General features: G+C 40.2%; 1 protein-coding gene across 3 annotated transcripts in view; it reads left to right on the top strand.

Moving 5' to 3' along the window:
- The window catches only part of NFIA (nuclear factor I A), a 399012-nt gene that overhangs the window by 247158 nt on the left and 132684 nt on the right, over positions 1–19170 (top strand). For all 3 annotated transcript variants that reach the window (XM_070780237.1, XM_070780242.1, XM_070780228.1), the window contains exon 4: positions 7552–7626. In XM_070780237.1, coding sequence (XP_070636338.1) covers positions 7552–7626 — 75 coding nt within the window. The remainder of the gene's footprint in view (positions 1–7551; positions 7627–19170) is intronic.

The following is a 19170-nucleotide window of genomic DNA, read 5'->3' as shown; positions in this document are numbered from 1 at the left end:
GGGACTATCAGGAAGGTCCTTTGGAGAAGGCATGGCAACCCTCTCCAGTATTCTTGCCTGGAGAATTCCATGGAGACGGGACTCTGCAGGCTACAATCCATAGAGTTGCAAAGAGTTAGACATGACTGAAGCAACTTAGCACATGCGCGCGTGCGCACACACACACACACACACACACACACTCTACATAACGGGGTTTGGGAAGTGCTGATATGAACCCTGACATGGAGGATGGAACATACCCGTATTTGGAGAACAACAGATGGGACATCTTGGTTGCAACACAGGTTGGCCAAAAAGTTTGTTTGGGATTTTTGTAACATCTTATGGAAAAACCTGAATGAACTTTTTGACCAATCCAATATTTGGATGATGTTGGAACTACTACCTGAAATGCTGAGAAGATATATTAGAGTCCAGATTTTGAAGAGCTTTAAATACCCAGCTAATACATCTAAACTTTATTCTCAAAGAAATCATGAAACACTGATGGTTTTATTATCAGACAAAACACAGCAACCAACCATGTGTTCTATCTCTACTGTGCTACTAGATAAACATGAAGAGAAGATGTGTATCAGGCATCACACATTTCTTTGGCTACAAGGGCCTTACAGAACATTTAAATAAATGAAATACAATAAAGAGTACTAGGGAATGTGGTATATTTGTAAGCTCATGCTCAGTTTAAAAACTTTCATGTGCAAAAAAAAAAAAAAATTAGTATTCTGCTAGCCAAGCAAAATGTGTTTGCAGACTGGACTGCTAATTTGTGGCACTTTTGATTCTAAAGGGAAAGACTGGCACTTATGTTGGTTAGGTTAAGTACTAGGCTACTATAATAAAGACCAAAAAAAATAAGGTGGTTAAAGTACATTAAAATCTATTTTTCTTTTTGTAACTGTTCCAGATGATAGGCTTAGTTTGCAGGGAGGTTCTACTCTACACCATCATTCAGGGTCCCAGCTTCTTCTTATTGCTTTGCCATCCCGTGGGCTCTGTCTTTGTCCACAGACCAAAAATTTTTAATTTGCATTTAATGGATCAGTAGACATATTTACACCCCCCCTTAAAAAAAATCTGTTTTCTACGATATTCCAAAAGAAAAGTATAGAAGGAACATGTGACTGGAGGTAAACTAATTTACATAGTTCTTTAGAGGGCTACTAAATAAGGGTGTCTCAAGGTGCTCATCTGAATCACCGAATCAATATTTATTGCACACCTAGAAAAGGGATTGTGACTGTGGGCAGAGTCAGATCAGAAGACATAGCCTGCTCTTGCCTGGTTTGTTGTAGGGGTGCTGAAGTAGGACAGGAAAACAAATCACTGTCAGATAAAGAGAAGGAGCCTCCTACGGGAGGCAGGTCAAGCTGACGCTCTACTCAACAGGACTGACTGAGCACAGCTGATAAGTATGGACTGAACCGTGGGGGCCAGAGACGAGGAAGGAGCCACATGCCTACCGCTTGGGTGGCTCAGAAGCCAGCTGGGAGTTCACGGAAGCAGGAATGAAAATTCCAGGGAGGAACAGAGTTGATGAGGTCAGCTTTTCTTTAGGAGCAGCAGAACATGAGTTCTGTGAGAGTGATGTCTTCAGGATTTAGTCCAAGACCTGCACGTCACAGACAGTCCCAAGTACTTGTGGAATGGAAATGGCCTGACCACAAGGGAGCTCTTTTCCTTTGAGGAACTCAAGCATGAAGAGGCCTGGCCATTGGCTTGTCTTACTAGTGATGGAACCATATTTACCGTGAGAGAATAGAGATTACAGTTGTCCCTCCATATGCATGGGCCTTGTTTCCAGGACCCCCAGGGATACAAGAATCCTCAGATGCTAAAGTTCCTTGTGTAAAATGGCATGGTTGGCCTTTGGTATCAGCGGGTTCTGCATCCCCTTATATGGAGAGCAGGCTGTACATTTGAAGGACCCGTGTATGCAGTGTGCCTCCATCCATTGGCTAGATGAAATATGATAATATAGAGCTGAGAGCCTTTGCTCTTGTTGTTTAGTTGCCAAGTCGTGTCTGACTCTTTGCAGCCCCATGAATTGTAGCCTTCCAGGCTCCTCTGTCCATGGGATTTCCCAGGCCAGAATACTGGAGTGGGTTGCCATGCCCTCCTCCAGGGGATCTTCCCAACCCAGGGATGGAACCCGCATCTCCTGCCTTGGCAGGCAGATTCTTTTACCATTGAGCCATTGCAGCTTCCTGCCTTTGTTCTTTCAACAGAACAAACATACCACCTCATGTATACACTTTCCTCCTCAAATGCATCACGTATGTTTCATGGATGTTCCAGCTTTCTTTGAAGGCCAGCCCTCCGGATGGTTTGTTACCACTTATTTCTTCCCTGACCTCTGAACCGCTCTGCAAGGTTACCTGCTGCTGCTGCTAAGTCACTTCAGTCATGTCTGATTCTGTGCGACCCCAGAGACGGCAGCCCACGAGGCTCCCCCGTCCCTGGGATCCTCCAGGCAAGAACACTGGAGTGGGTTGCCATTTCCTTCTCCAATGCATGAAAATGAAAAGTGAAAGTGAAGTCGCTCAGTCGTGTCCGACTCTTAGTGACCCCCTGGACTACAGCCCACCAGGCCCTCCGTCCATGGGATTTTCCAGGCAAGAGTACTGGAGTGGGGTGCCATTGCCTTCTCCGTATGTCTCTGCAAATTTAGCTTTTTTCCTTTAAGAGGTAGATAGATATTCAGTTCCTTCATAAGATGAAGGGACTGCTAATAGCATTTTCCATAATAACTGCTGATATCATCGAGGTAAAGAAAGCTGCTTTTCCTAACGACCCATAAAAGAATTTAGCTTTTTGTATTTCTGCCTCTCTAGAAAGTCTAATCCCTCCCCACTGTGAGTATGACAGACTCCACGGTATTGAAATCTGTACTCTAATTGTGAATTCATTGAACAAGACTTCAGTGACTGAACTTTTTTAGCCATTTTATCTAAAATGAAAAAGAATCTGGTCGTTATTTCAATCTCTTATACAATTGCTCCTGGACCGTAGTTCAGAATTGAAGAGAGTCAGAACAGTCTGCAGTCTGGCTTTTCACCTAAGGCATACTTAACCAAAGTATATGTTTTGCACTCATTTCTGAGAGGCCCTACTCAAAACGTAAATCCTGGGACCTTTGGGGAATGTTTACTCAGCTTCCCATCTGAAGATCTTTCAGTGCTAACATCTGAATTGAGAATTAAGTACTTAAATTTGCCTTTGTGTTGTCTTTTCTATTTTGCTCTCATCTTGCGATAAAGTAGACCACCCAGATTAGTGTTATTTCCCTGAAAGTCATTTTTGTGATTTGGTTTGTGTTAGTAAGAACAAAATATTAATCTGCTCAGGTTTGCTTAGTAATTACGTTAGCTGTGTCATTTTTTCCATCATTTCTCAGGTTTCACTTCTCGTTGTTGTCTTCTAGAGTTCATCAGTGGGTTTCCAAATAATTGGTGAAGGAACAAAACCAGTTTCATAGTCATTTAAAGTTACATGGAGTGTTTACACAGGTCTTTCCTTGGGGACTTATTATGAAGTAGTCAAGGCAACGTGACTCAATTTCATGATAGTGTGAGGGGATGCTTCCTTCAGGATTTGTGAATACTTCTTTTTTATTTTTCTGGTTTTTGTACACTGACATATATTTTATCTTCTAAATTACAGACATTCCACTAAAATAGGCTTTAGGAGGCAGGTTGCTGGAAGGGGAGGAGGATCCAGTTGTTATTTTTACAGTGACTTTCAGGATCATACAAGATGCTAGCTTAAGTGTGGGACTAGACTTTTTTTAGCTCCTTCTGTCCATTGAATAATGCTGTCCTTTATCCCGTTTTTATTTGGTCTCCCAAAACATGAAGCATAATCACAACAATAGGACAACCCAGACACTTCTCCTCAGGGAACCTGCTCTCACCTTCTTGACTGGAAGCTTTGTCTAAATGGCTTGTCTGTCCTGTCCTTGTCCTGTTTAGTTTGGAGGGACTGTTTGGGTGGTTCATTTTAATAGTTTTTCAGATGCATATTGGCTTGATTTCACTGGTAGAGATGAGAGAGAATAAGAGACAGAAATAAGAAGTTCTGTCAACATTTTTATAAAAAAGGAAAGAAAGCATATTGAGCCCAATTTGAGCTGTGTTTGTTCATTCTGAACCATGTCTGAAGTGCATAAAGAGAGACCTTCCCTGTCCACTGTTTCTAAAGCTCTTCCTGTTTGTGTCCTTAATATTATTTATCCCCTTTGTTGTCATTGTTGAGTCGCTAAGTCAGGTCCAGCTCTTTGCGACCCCGGGGACTGCAGCACGCCAGGCTTCGCTGTCCTCCACTACCTCCTGGAGCATGCTCAAACTCATTTCCATTGAGTATGTGATGCCACCCAGCCATCTCATTCTCTGTCACCCCCTTCTCCTCCTGCCCTCAATCTTTCCCAGCAATGAGTCAGCTCTTCACATCAGGTGGCCAAAGTTTTGGAGCTTCAGCTTCAGCATCAGTCCTTCCAACGAATATTCAGGGTTGATTTCCTTTGGGATTGACTGGTTTGATCTCCTTGCTGTCCAAGGGACTCCCAGGAGTCTTCTCCAGCACCACAGTTCAAAAGAATCCATTCTTTGGCACTCATTTTCAGCTGTATCTAATCCTAGACTATAGATTTCCTGAAGCTACCTTAAGACACACTTCCTGAAGCTACAGGAGTGTGTCTTAAACCCTTGGCCCAATGTCTGACACAGGAGACACAGAGGAGGTGCTCAAGAAGTATTTGTTGAATAAATGAATGAATCATGAGATCTGCCTGTCAGAGAGACATTTCTGGCTGCAGTGTGGGAAGCAGACTAGAGGAGAAGCCAAGACTGATGATATAGACCGTAGGAGGCTGTCCCATCGTGCTGGTGATAAGTGGGAAGAGCCAGGGCCACAGTCAAGAGGGAGAGATGGAGATATGCATGGAGTAGAATCGGGGAGATTCGTTGCATGTGGGTGTTTGCAAGAGGCGAGAGTCAGGGATGACATAAACATAGAAAATGAGATGAACGGTGGATGGCTTGTTGAAGTAGGGAATTGACAGAGTAAGAACATATTTTTGGAGAGAAGAAAAGGAACTCGACTTTGGACATGTTGGATCTAAGGATACCTGTAGGCTATCTGGATAGAAATATCTAATAAATATTTTGATCTATGTTTTTGGAACCCAGGAGAGAGATCTTGGCAAAAGTTAAAGATTTGAGAGTCATTGGCCTATAGATTCATTCATGCACTCATTCAACAAATATGCACTTGCTAACTGCTTTGTCCCAGGTATTAAATACAATGATGAACCAAGCAAATATTTTTCTAGTTTTCACACATATCACAGTCAAGCCTGGTAGCTGGTAGCATGGAAATAAAATAACACAGGGAATATGTAATAAGCAGAGATGAGCACAAATGCTGGAGAAGACCAACATTTAAGAGTGGACAAAAGAAAAGGAGCAGGATGATGGTTTGAGTGGATGAACACTTGGGCTTCCCCCTCCCAAGGCCTTGCGCTAATCTAAACGAAGTTTTCAAAATACATTGGTTGCTTTTTCTGGAGGCAGGATTAAAGTATGTTCACATTCACTCTGCTTAGAAATTCATGTTAAGTCGTCCTTAAAATAAGGAATTTCACAGGTTGGAACTGAAACAAGTATCAGCCCGCAAGCAAGTGACACAGACAGAGATGAGCAGGAGCTGGAGATCAACCCAGATTTTCACATTCAGCTCTGAATTTCCTTGCTATTGTTAGATGGGTCTTAAGTCAAACTTAATGCAGGTTGTGGTTGGATTTCCTTTGTTATGGGCTGTGGGGTAAATGTGATGTTCACATTGTCACAGTAGAAAGAGATATTATGCTCTTTTGCCAGGACTTTGAGTTTTACTTATTTATTTGTTTTTACTTCTCAGTTCTTTTAACCCAAGAGGCAGCAACATCTCAGGCACCTACCAAGTAAATGTCAACTGAATACCCGGGTGTGGGTTGTTTTAAGAAGTGAAATTTCTTAGTCACTTCTTCAAATGAATTTTGTCTTCTTTAAAAAAAAATGGTGGTGTATATATGTGTTTCTTTTTTTAATTGATATAAATGGCATAAACATTATGTGAGTTTCAAGTGTAGAAGACAATGATTCAGTTTATGTATTTACTGTGAAATGACCACCACAATAAATGTAGTTAATATCCATCCCTACACATGGTGCCATTTTATTTTTAAAAAGCAAAGTATGATTATTGCATATTCTAAAAATTAGAGCCACTTCATCTAAAATATCATAGATGGTGTGTTTGATGTAAAAATTAACTGAATATTGTCTTTTAATTCTCAGTCAAAACATCTTTCTTATGCTAAAGTCCAATTTAACCAAAAGAAAAAGAATAATTTGTAGGTCCTTTTTTAATTCTCCAAAACTTGGTGATTTCTTTTTGCATGCGTTTATGTGCATGATATTTAACAAATTTATTGGTGCATGGATAGGTAAACTTGCTTCCTTTTAGTAGTGGGCACAATCTAACTTTTATTGCTAACATAAACCATATTTATGAATTCTTTGTTATACATTCAGACTAGTTCATTTTCTTACATTGTGTTTCTTAAAGGTATGTTTCTTATTTCAAAGAATAGTTATTTAAAAAAAATCCCTTCCACCAACTACTTCTCCATGACCCTATTTTTAAAACAGGAGATTAACACTAGTCCTATAGACAGATCTCTCAACCGGATTCCACCTGTGATACTCACAATCAGAAAACTTCAGAGGCAGAGAGGGAAATGACATGCAGAAATTATGTATTTCTTGCCGTTTATAAATATGTTCCTGAATATACCATAAAAATAAATAAGCAGTGGATAATTAGATGTAATATCAGATATCTTAAGGGAAATTAATTATACCCAGCAAAAATAAAGCAGATGCAAAATTCAGAGGTTAAGTCATTTTGAACTGTTGATTACCTTTTTAGAAAGTTTTATTTGTGCTCAAAAGAATTTGTGTTTATGGTTCAAGGTTTGGGGCTTGTTCTTTGCAGGCTGGCTTTTTAAAGAGTCACACTGTGGTGCCTCTTGAAGTGAGAGGAACATCTTTAAATCTTGTTTGGTTTGAATGAATGGATAGCTAATCCCGATCAGATGTTTCTTTAGAGAATAATGTTTAAAAACTGTTATGGAATTTAGCTATCCTAGCTGATTCTTAGGTAGGGTGTTTTCATCCCAGTTGTGAAGGTCTCAGAGGTCAGCCAAGGTAACCATTTATTTAAATCGTCTTTTGTTTCGGATTTCCTGTTGAACTCTCTTTTTTTAACCATTTCAAAAATCACCCAGTTGTTGTGTCATAGCTTTCCATAACCCCTAGATTCAAAGATTCAAACCAAAAAACCATCTTCATAACTAAATGACTGTACCCTCCTACATAACTCTAACTAGAACAGAACCTGAAATTAGACTTCACATTTTCTAATCACAATGAAACTAATATTTGGAATTCTCTCATCAAATGTCTTCTATTTATGACACTTCTGTTTCTTTTGTTTTTGTTTCCCCAGGACATTTGGGCTTCCAGGACAGTTTCGTCACATCAGGTGTTTTTAGTGTGACTGAGCTAGTAAGAGTGTCACAGAGTAAGTATAATTTTGCCTTGATTTGATACAGTTTTGCCTTGATTTGATACAGTTTTGCCTTGGGTTTTTTGCTTACCTTTTGCCTCCTAAAGACATAAATCGCTTTCAGAATATCCTTTTCATACACCTTTTGGAAGCATTTTGCCATGTAGTTTGTTTGACAGCCAAGAATTTTAAGTCAGAAAAAATTAAATATTTTAATGTGAGACATAGGGAAAGAACTGAAATCCTGAGTGTCTCAGGTATTTCCTAGCTTATAGTGTGAACCTGGTTTAAAGAAGTTTTGAAGCTTCTGGATTTCTAAGAAATTCAGCATTTTAAAAGAATTTGTTTTTGACCTTTCAAAGGATGCTAATGCCCTTAGCGTGAGTGACACCCTGCAGCATGATCATTACCAGCTTGTCAATAATCACCAACAACAGTGAATTAAAAGTACCTGTCACCACCCTGTCCCATTGATCAGAGGGTTATTGATTGTATTTGGCTATGATATAATCCAGACAGTCCAAGGAGAAGGTATAGGATTCCCCCCAATTCCCTGTACCCTGCCACACAGACACACATATACACACTCTGTTGCCGTCCCACAAAGACTTCTCTTTGTTTTTATTTAAAAGTATACCTACAGTAACCTTGAAACTGACATAGTATCATACATCAACTATACTTCAAAAACCTAATAATGATTTTCATCATATTTCAGATAACTTTGCAGGTCTTGAAAAGATCATACAGGCCTTAGGCATTGTGCCTGTGATGCTTGATGGTTTAAAACAAAACAAAAGTTTCTGGCTCACATGAAAAGAACACATTTCTACACTGACTATGGTGTTCTAGGTCCCAATACCAAGGGAAAAGATAACAAATATTTAAATTTTATTTTTTAATCCCCTTTCTACTTCAAAATACCACTTGTAGATAAAATTTGCATTGTTGAAGTTGGTTTCAAGCTGCATCAAATTCTTTGAGGAGTGAGTTGGAGTAAAAATAAATATTTTTATTTCAAGTTCATACCCTCCATTCACTGTATTACAGTCTCGCAAGCTTGACTGAGTAAGCAAGTCAGTCTCATGACAAGATGTCAGATCAAGCAAGGCAAGCTATCCTGATTCTCACAAGCTCAGGTTCTGTCTATTCTTATTTCTTAAAAGTACAGAAAGTGGGATACCAAGGTATGGGCATGGAATACAGGGGTAGAGGGAAAGAGAATCTGTCTGCTAAGCATAGGTTTTCATGTATGTTACGTAAAATTAATCCTTGCAATAAACATGTCAGTTAAGATATTACTCTCATTTTTACACATGAGTTAAATCAAGAATCTATTTAAGTCATTTATCCAAAGTCAAACAAGTAGGCAAAAGGTTAAATCTGTGTAGTGCTAGAATCTGTATGTTTAGACTAACCCAAAGGAACTTGAAGAAATTTGCAGCCTGAGACTAGACAGGGAAACAGCAAGAAGGTAACCGTGGTTAGTGTTAGAATTCTAGCACCAGAGTCCTTGGTTAATGCTGTAATCTTCTGGTGTAGGGATGTTGGAAACCTAGAGAATGAAGCATTATGAGCAGCAAGTTTATGACTTGGAAAGGTGAAGTTGCTGCCATATTATGAAGTGTTCTAGGAGTACCAACAGCGAGCTGGAGACTAGATTTTCTTGTTAACTTGGAGGGTATATTGCTGCCACAGCACAGCTGATTAGCCATTGACAAATGGTAATGCACTCATATGTATATTTTTTACTTTTTAAGATTTTTAAAAGGTGATCATCATCCTACTTTTTTCTTATAATTTTAATAGTAATATAGAGTATAAGAGTATAACTATCCTGATGGCATTACTGGGACATACATTCATTCATAGATCCCTTACAGGATATCACCTTAGATTAATGAGTAAAGAAAACCCTCTTAAGATTGGTGCCCAAGACCTTTTGTAGTCTACCCTGGCTGCTGTGCATCCTTTTAAGTTTTCATTACTGTCAGTGTCCTAAGACCTAGGCCATTGTAGGCCAAGGCCCACACTGCTCACCATCCGCAGAATCACAGCCTTCTTCCACGTTCTCTGTGTCCTTTAAGGTCTTATATCCCGAGGCTTCTCAGGGCCCATCTTGACGAGACTTCCATCAGTCTGCCCCACACAGTTGCCAAGGAAATTCTCAATCTGCCTTGAGAATTGCCAGGGGCTATGGTTGGACCGCACATTGAATCTGCAGAGGGACCTGGTTTGTTTCCTGTCCCTGTATAGGGCCGTGTTGCCGATGCCTGGCATCCTGAGCGTCCTTCGGCTCCCAAATGCTTTTCGATTCTGCACTCTGCTGTGTAATCGCTCTAGGATTCACTCACACATGGCCTCATGCTGACTGAAACTGTTTGGCAAGAGTGGGACTGGGCTGTGTCAGCGAAACTGTGGCTTCAGGCCAAAGTGCCATGTAGAGCCCCCTCCCTCCCGCAGATCTATAATCCAGGTTTGTCAGGGTCTGTGTCTCAAGATTGCCTTGGCTGCTAGGGGAAGGATCCCCCGCTCACGCTTCCTCACCCACACAGTGTTCTGAAAGACTAGACATTCAGGTCACATGATAACGTCAACATCCTTAACTGTTCCTTACAGTGTTGCCCCCTTCCCCACAGTAGAGATGCTAAGCGTCCACTTAAATGCTTCAGTGGACACTTTTTCCTGATAAGTGGGGCTGGGGTGCATTTGCAACCCTGAGATAGAAATAAGCTAACTGGCATATAAGTTAATTTCATGCATGATGTTAGTCCTGGAAGGAGCATGATGCTAAACTAATATGAAAAGTTATAGTAGCTAGAGTGTATCAAGTACTAAGTACCAGGCCTTGTGCTAGACATCATTCAGTCCTCCCATGGTTGCTGTTATTGTCCCTTTTTGTAGATGAAGGAATCAGTGATGCTCGAAGTTCAGAAACTTGCTCTTTTCATTTTGCTGTACTCAACTGCCTGTAGACATTTTGGTCATGACCTCTCCTATAACCAACTGTAGGGCTTCCCTGATGGCTCAGTGGTAAGGAATCCACCTGCCAATGCAGGAGACCCAGGTTAGATCCCTGGGTTGGGAAGATTCCCTGGAGAAGGGAATGGCAACCCACTCCAGTATTCTTGCCTGGAAAATCCCATGGACAGAGGAGCCTGGTAGGCTACAGTCTGTGGGGTCACAAAGAGTCAGACACGACTGAGCAGCTAACACACAGACTCCTATAACAATTATAGAAGCAAACAATCCAAAGATTCTGTACTTTTACTAAATTATGATTTCTTGTTAGAGTTGATAAACTTTTCAATTATTAATTTTTGTGTTAAAAAATTAAAATGATTTTTGGGTAAACCAAAACAAGTAAAGTACTTAATTACAGTTTTTTCCTGGATTTGTTTTCAGGTTTGATTTTTTTCTTTTTAACGAATAGACTTTAGAGAAGTTTAAGTTCATAGTTTTAGATTAACAGATCATAAAGAATTTCAATATGGCTTCCTCCCCAATTTCCTGTCTTATTAACATCTTTTGTTAGTGTGGTACATTCATTTTAATTGATGAGCTGATAGTGATATATTATTATAACTCAAGTTTGTAGTTTACATGAGGGTTCTTTGTGTTTTACATTCTATGTGTTTTGACAAATGCATCCGTTATTACAGAACAGTCTCACTTCTTTACAAATCACCTGTGCCTCCCACTTCCCCAACCAGGGATCCCTTTACTCTTTCTATAGTTTAGCCTTTTACCTGGATGTAAAAGGTAAAAGTTTCTAATGTCCTCACTGTCTTAGAATTTCTTCCATCGTGTTGCACAGTTCTTATCTTCCTCCTGTCTGTCCCAGCTCCACCCAGTCCCCCCATCACCACTAACTGTAACCACATACGTGGTCCAGAACATTCACACTGATGGTGGCCTTAGCTTGAAAATTTTTTCTCTTTCTGGACCTTTTGAGTTTAATTTTTAAATTTGCTAAACAAATATTGACATTCCCCAGGTTTCCAGTTAGTTTCTGTTTTTAGTTTTCCTCCTTTTAAACTTAATAGAGGAGGGAGATGCTATTTCAGTGTTTCCTCAGGAGGATTCACTGAAATAACTATGTGCTAAGTTTGTTGATTATAATCATGTTACTACAGGGTGGCAGTGGCAGAGAAACGCAAGGAAGGGCTGCCAGCTTAGCCTTGCACGTTCAGAGATGAGGGTCAAGTGACAAGGTTGCTCGACATTTAATTATCCTTCTCACTTGCACACACCTGTTAGAATCAGAGGCTCCTGCTGCTGTCTCCCAGCAATTTCCCTCTTTCTTTACCTCTTTCTTTGCATCATCCATGTGTGTGTGTGTGTGTGTGTGTGTATGTGTGTATTAGTTGCTCAATCGTGTCTGACTCTTTGCAACCCCATGGACTATAGCCCACCAGACTCCTCTGTCCATGGGATTCTCCAGGCAAGAATACTGGAGCGGGTAGCCATTTCCCTCTCCAGGGGATCTTCCCGACCAAAGGATCAAACCCAGGTCTCCTGCATTGCAGGCAGATTCTATACCATCTGAGCTACAAGGGAAGCCTGTCTGCTGTGTACCTAACTTTTAATTTTTTGCATCATCTGGAGTCCGTGAAAGGCAAGAAAGGATAGTTCTGGTTTTCTTAGCAGCAAAGCAAGTCTGTAGCATAAAAGTAAATGTACATTCATTCTTTTCCTACCTTTTCCCTCCCTGTGCTTGGACCATCTGAAAGTAGTTCTGGTTATTTATTACTTTGTTCTGGGGGAGGGAGGGTGGAATACAGACCACTAGACACGTTGCCAGAGAGAAGGGAGAAGTCTTCTCTGCTCTGGGGGAGGGGCTTTACAAGTGCTGACAATGAGGTTCAGAGTCACTGAAGTTGTTTTAGCATAATACTGTGAGGAAAGAGGCAGGAACCATCTGTTGAAATGGCTCTGACATGATGCTGCATTTTCAAACAAAGCCTTCTAGAAGCATTTTCAGATGGGTCTGTCTCCCATAAAGTTGCTACAAAGAGAGCCCACTCCACTGGCAGCTGAATGATGCCGCTTAGATGGTGCTCTCTGTCAGCACCCTCTCTTCTTTATTTGGCACCGATGTTTTCCTCAGAGTGAGTGCTTTGAGGCTGTCAGATATTCTGCCTGGTATGAACCCAGAAAATCCTCCTTAAAAAAAAAAACCCACTCCTTCTGCCCATTTCCTTCTAAAGTGCTGACTGTCTTGAAGTTGGTGGAGTGACTCTGAAACCTTAAATACTTCACTGGGAAAAGAGGAAAACCGCAAATACACACAGGCCATTGTGACTCTGGCCTGACGGGTTCTAATTTTCTAGCCGTGGTTTGTACGCCCGAGCCGGCTGCAAGGGTTAAGTAAACTTCGTGGCTGGGGATGACTTCATGGCCCTGGAATTTTGAAAAGCCAGGGTTCTCAGTACACTGTGGCCAGCCTTAGAATCTTTGGGTGTGAAAACCACTCTCAGTTACCCAGACTGATTTGGGGTTCCCATTGCACTGCTGCAGAATCGATTAAAATCCAGCAGCTGAACCATCCTGGCTCTGCCACAAAGCCAGGCTGCTGGGTGGCTACAGAATTCCCGAGGTGTTTGTCAATGGAGAGCAGGAGTGAATGGAGGAAGGCGTCTGCTCAGCCTGGCATGAGGTGGCACCCTAGTGGCTGTTTGCTGCTTTAGAAATGCGCACTCTTCTGTATTCTCACACGGGAATCGTTGCTAAGATCCAACTTGCAGTTCATTCGTAAAATTCTTTTTGAAGTCTCTAGGTCCTTTGTGCATCTCTGGGGAACCCACATCTACACCCTTGGTTTTCTGGCCACCAATTTAGTAGGAACTCTTTTGGTAACAGTCTAACCTGCCACGATGGAGCTACTACAACAGAATTAACTCGCCTCCAAGGTACAACGAGGAAATGAATCTCTTTGACAGGGACAAGCCCAAACTTGAAAATTACAAAATGTTCTTGCAAAGAAAGGCTCATGAAGAAATTAGTATAGGATAAGAGATTCCGAATGTCCTCGTCCTTCGGGGGCGCCATTTTAAAGATTTGCTGGGTTTTAGGTCTTCGTTAAAGTGGAGTAGATATGAAACTTTCTTTTCTGAACAAGTGGCGTATTGGTTCACCTTTGATCAGGGCATGGAAATTATTTTTAAAAATAAGATTATATTCTTACGCAAGTTCTTCTTTTGAAAGAAACCATTTGGGCTTGAGCATTAAAGGAAGAACCAGAAAGATTATAATAAAAAATAGACTGCAGCCCTAGCATGAACAGTGGCTGTGACCTTGCCTCTTGTTTGCCATTACACAATTCAATGGCAGTCCACTCAAACTATGCTCTCGATCAATATCCTATTAAAGCAGCACAAAAAGTCTCCATAAACTTAGTGGTTAGCTATGTTTATAAATGGAACTCGGCATAATTAGATGGTCAATAGCAGGCTCTACTAGTAATTTTAAAATGAACATCACACATTTTCTATCTGTAGAAGTCAATGGCACCTCTTCCAGAGTAAGGGTATCATGTGCAGCACACAAAAGAGTAGGAGTTCCTTTAAAAAAAATCAAAACGCCTATCTCCAAAGTGCAGTTTTTCAAGAAAATCTGTTGCATTATGAAATAGAGAATACTGATTGGCTCTGTATGTGTTTTTCACTTTGCCTGTCAAAGCCACCTTATTCCGAATATATTATGACATTGCAAATGTTTTATTTTCTAGTTTTCATCAGCCCCTCATCGAGAGATAAAGTAATAAATATTGCCATACTCTTAGGAAGAAAAAAAATGCCAGTCTTACTGGCTTAATTTAGTGGGTTTCCTCTACTATAATTCAATAAATTTTCAAAATAAATACTGAAATTGAGTTAGTTCAGAAGGATGTTTTGTAGTATAAATTTTTTCTTTTAATTTTCTTGACATATTTGGGGTGAATATTTGGACAGTAAGGCTGGCAACAAATGGAATGAACTGGCAGTAATAGAAATTTTCATCAAACTACTCATTCTTCTGAGTCCTGGCTCACAGTATGTGTGGCCAAACATGATTTTTTTTCCTGTCCTCCTCTCCTCACCCACTTGAGAAAGAGCCACATAAAGTAAAAAAGTGTTCCCACGCTTACCTACAAATTGAAATGTGCATATACCCTGTGTTGTTTGTTGTGTGCTCTGGCAGTGGTGTTATGATCACCATCTCAGCTGAAATCAGAGCTAGGATAAGGACAAGCTCATGACATCAGCAGACCCATCAGTCAATGCGGTGCATGAAGGGTGTGTTACACACACACCCCTACAGTCTTCCTGGTTGAAGCAGTGAGTTCTTACGGCAAGATTTAGACAGCCTCTTATTTTCTTTTCTTAGCTGAATCTTCTGCTAAATTTGCCAGACTGTGAATATTTTTATTGTAAAGATTTGACTCAGGAAAAAGCAAAACGCTTAACACCTTGATGTACACACTGTTTTGTTATGATCTCTTCTCATCTGTTCATCTGTTTATCATCTTTTCTAGGTAATTCTTTCTTTGGATGATATATTACATAAAATCAAATACAAGATGGCATCATGGTATTATAAAATAGTTATAGAGATAATAGGTGACCTGGCTCTGCTAGCTGACTTTGGGCAACATTTAACCCCTCTCAGCTGTGTTCTCTTCATAGGTAACCATCATTTATTCAATCAGCAAAGATTTATTAAGTACCAGTTGTGTGCTGGGCCTATGTCTGAGTAATGGAAATAGAAGCCCCCTTCAGGAGTGTTTTAAGGATGAAGTGGAAAGTGTCAAGCATCTAGCACATAGTAGATGCTCAGCAATGGTAACTACTGTAGTTATTATTGAACAGGGATTCTGTCTCTTATCTTTTACTCAGAGTTGATCTTTGAGCTGACCATACTATCAGCAAATTTATTTAAAATATGTGTGTGTGTATGTGTGTGTGTGTGTATAAATTAACAGGGACTGGTTACAGAATTCATGTTCTAAAAATCAATTTATTACCAGGACCATTCTAGTGACCCCTTCAGAGTTAGTAATTCTGATAGAATAAGAGCATGCCAATACTAGATCTAATTTGTCTACTTTAGGAATCCAAAAAATTTTTATTCCTCAAGCTTTCAGCCAAAGCCTATGTTTCTATGTTATCCTGGAAATTTCTCTTCCAGGGCTTTGAATGGATAGCAAGATATTTAAAAATCCTCAGTCTAAACACTGACATGTTAACAATCTTTTAAGTGGCCAGCCATACTGTGGGTTTTTTTCAGGTTTAAAAAGTATTTGGTTTTACAATATTTGAAAATTTCACTTTCTTTTTCATTATGGACATAAAAATCCCAGCATGCTGGAGGTCATTTCTGCCAATGTAGTTTTTAGTAAGTCTATACTTATGCACTCATAAGCCTTGATTTTTACAGAGCAGATGTTTATATTCAATAAGTAACATTTAGGGAACTAAAAGACATTTTGGGGATTTCCAAAAGCCTGACAGAATTCTTATATTACCCCACAATAAGACTTCAAATACTATGTTGAGATTTTTGTTGGAATATAGTGTCCTCACTAACTCTTGCTGATTGTAGAGACCATTGCTGATGACTCTATAGGCATGTCAAGGACAAGACTGATGGGAATCACACTCAGAAAAGCCACATTTTAGGTCAAATACTGGGAACGGATTTAATCCAATATGTGATTGATATGAGGACATACTAGCACCCAGAGTTTTTCAACAGGTGGAAGAGGAAAAAAACTAAACAGGTCTTGCTGAAAATATTGAGAATTGTTGGAGATGGCTGGATTTGTAGGTTGTAGGGATGGGACTCTGTTGACATAGTTTGGTTTCCTAATAGCTAATAGTCGGATAGTCCCAGTGCACTCTTGGTTAAGAGGGTTACGTTAGAAGCCCATCCCTGGTTTATAGATCATTGTGGTGAAAAGACCTTTTAGGCCATCAGATCCATCCCCTGTCAGAAAAGACTTAATCCCATGGCCCAGGCTGTATCATATACTAAACGGGTAGCACATTCAACCTCAACCAAAAGCTGTGACGAAATGATACTCTAAAATGCAGATAATCAGTGTCGGTCCCAAAGGCAGAAGCCACAAATGCAAGAGACCCGTCAGCATCACTAACCCCACTGTGGGTTGCTCAGCTGGACCATGTGTCTGGCTCTTCACCCAGTGAAGGCACTACTGCCTGACACTCAGAACTCTAAAAAGAAAGAAGTGAGAAGGGAGAGGATGAGATAGTCATTTTGCCAGTTATGTGGTGGGTGATAAATATTTTTCTATTTAAATCTTATTAAATTCATCTCTCCAGTAGCCAGTGATGACGGAAAGACAAGGAGAAATGCGTGTTTCACCTGTGTTTCTTTGCAGGTATCTAGATATCTGGGCTCAAGGCCCTGCTCTGTCACATGTTTAGCTGTGATCCTGATCTTGCTGCTTAACCGCACAGCTCGTTTTCTTACTTGTCAATGAGAATAAATACAAATACACATTCCATGTCCCCAGGCAAGGATGAAATGAGATAATTCAGATAAAACACCTATTCCATTGCCTAGCACACAATAAATGCTGGATAAATATTAGTTCCTCACCATTTTTCATTAACAAGCTCATATAATTTTAGTTCAACTCAATAGTCATCTGTTGGATGTGAATGTATGAAGCATGAGTTACTGTGTGCTGAGAATACAGAAATAAGTAGCAGACAGTCCTTTGCTTTATAGAGTCGATATGGAAGTTTATTGAGACCCAAGACTGGACTTTATGATTATAGATAAAGTGCCTGAATATGCTTTATTTACAAATTGAACTCCTAATAATTATCTATCAAAGATGAACCAGCTTCATGGCTCATAGTGGGGAGGAAGGAGGGTATCAGTGAATGGTTCTTATTTTAGTAAAGGAAAAAAATTTTTTAGAAATAAAAATTCCTCTGTTTACCTTCTTGCCATCCCAGGCACACATATTCCTTACCTTTGGTTCTCAAAACATGAATGTGTGAAAATGGTGCTCTGTGTTAGCGATGCCTTTGAGAGGGTTAAAGCATTCTGCTGGGTTTTGGCACTTAATACTTCATTTCATAAAAAACATTGCTTCAATCTTATAATAGCAGGGAAGTTCATTTTCACATAGAGGGAAACCCTTGTTTTAGTTCAGTGCCTCTCTTTTATGTTCCATTCTGGAAAAACACACTCCCTGCCTTCATTGGCCAGATCTTTCAGAATGGAAGAAAGGGGAAAGGAGATCAGCGCACGGTTTACAGACCAGAAATCTGCTTGGCAAAGGAGTTGCTGAAGACTGTGGTGTTGAAGCTGCAGAGAAAGTACCTTTATGATTGATTTCCATTCAAGTCAGACTGACTGCAGTGTGGTCATTTTTCTAACCCATAACTGCTCACACTGCAGCAGTCTGCTATCTGCAGGGTGTCTGAATTATAGCAGTCTATGTCCGTGTTCCCTCTTACACAAATTACTTACACTGGTTTCTTTTTCCATGCAAATTCATCAGTTTTACAGCCCCTCGTAGCCACAGTCAGGAAACTCTGGCCGAGAGCACAAATTGATAAAATGAGTTAATTTTACTATACTTATTTTTTTTCTTTCTAAAAGCCCTTTCTCATAGGCAGTGTTCAGGAAGCATATTATGGTAAAAGGAAGATAACAAAGGAGTTGAATTTTCTTGCCATAAATTACTTTCCAAGTTAATTCCCTTTAACGACGATTCCAGATTTGCTTGAGTTTTCATAGCATTGTACGTTTACAACTGCGCCTTTGATAGGAAGAAGACCAAGTGTTTGCCCATGTTCACTCCTTTGTGCCTGTGACGTGGACTTTCTTACAAGATCTTTGCCACTGGCATGCCAAACAACACTAAATTGTGCTGGGCTCTCAGAGCTGTGTGCTGCCGTTGGACTTTTTTTGTCCCCTCTAGTCTTAAAGTACGAGTTCACAAAATCTCAGTGAGTGTATTAGAGTATGCACTCTAGAGAGCAATGGACCTCTCTTTTCTTTCAGTGCTTATTTTAGAAGTTGGAAATCCACTGCTAAGTCCTCATAGTGTTTCTTGGGGGATACCTACTGGCCATTACTCCATCTTCTTTAGTTGTCATGCAGATTTGAGGGAGGGCCAGGTGTGATTTTTAATCTTTAAAATGTAAACACCACCAGGGCAAGGGTTTTTATATATCTTGTCCACTGATGGATCTCAAGCACCGGGAGCAGTGCCTGGCACATTAGAGTTGCTCCATAAGTATTTGGTGAACAACAACCTCAGTTATACAGATGATACTGCTCTAATGGCAGAAAGTGAAGAGGAACTAAAGAGCTGGCTTAAAGAGCCTCTTGATGAGGGTGAAAGAGGAGAATGAAAAAGCTGGCTTAAAACTCAACATTCAAAAAACTGAGATCATGGCATCCAGTCCTATCACTTCATGGCAATTAGATGGGGAAAAAGTAGAAATAGCTACAGATTTTATTTTCTTGGATGCCAAAATCACCGTACACCGTGACTGTAGCCACAAAATTAAAAGATGCTTGCTCCTTGGAAGA

The sequence above is a fragment of the Bos indicus genome, chromosome 3 (assembly GCF_029378745.1).
Source record: "Bos indicus isolate NIAB-ARS_2022 breed Sahiwal x Tharparkar chromosome 3, NIAB-ARS_B.indTharparkar_mat_pri_1.0, whole genome shotgun sequence".
Lineage (NCBI taxonomy): Eukaryota > Metazoa > Chordata > Mammalia > Artiodactyla > Bovidae > Bos > Bos indicus.
The sequence above is the reverse complement of the archived record's forward strand: the minus strand, read 5'-3'. Positions and strand labels throughout refer to the sequence as shown.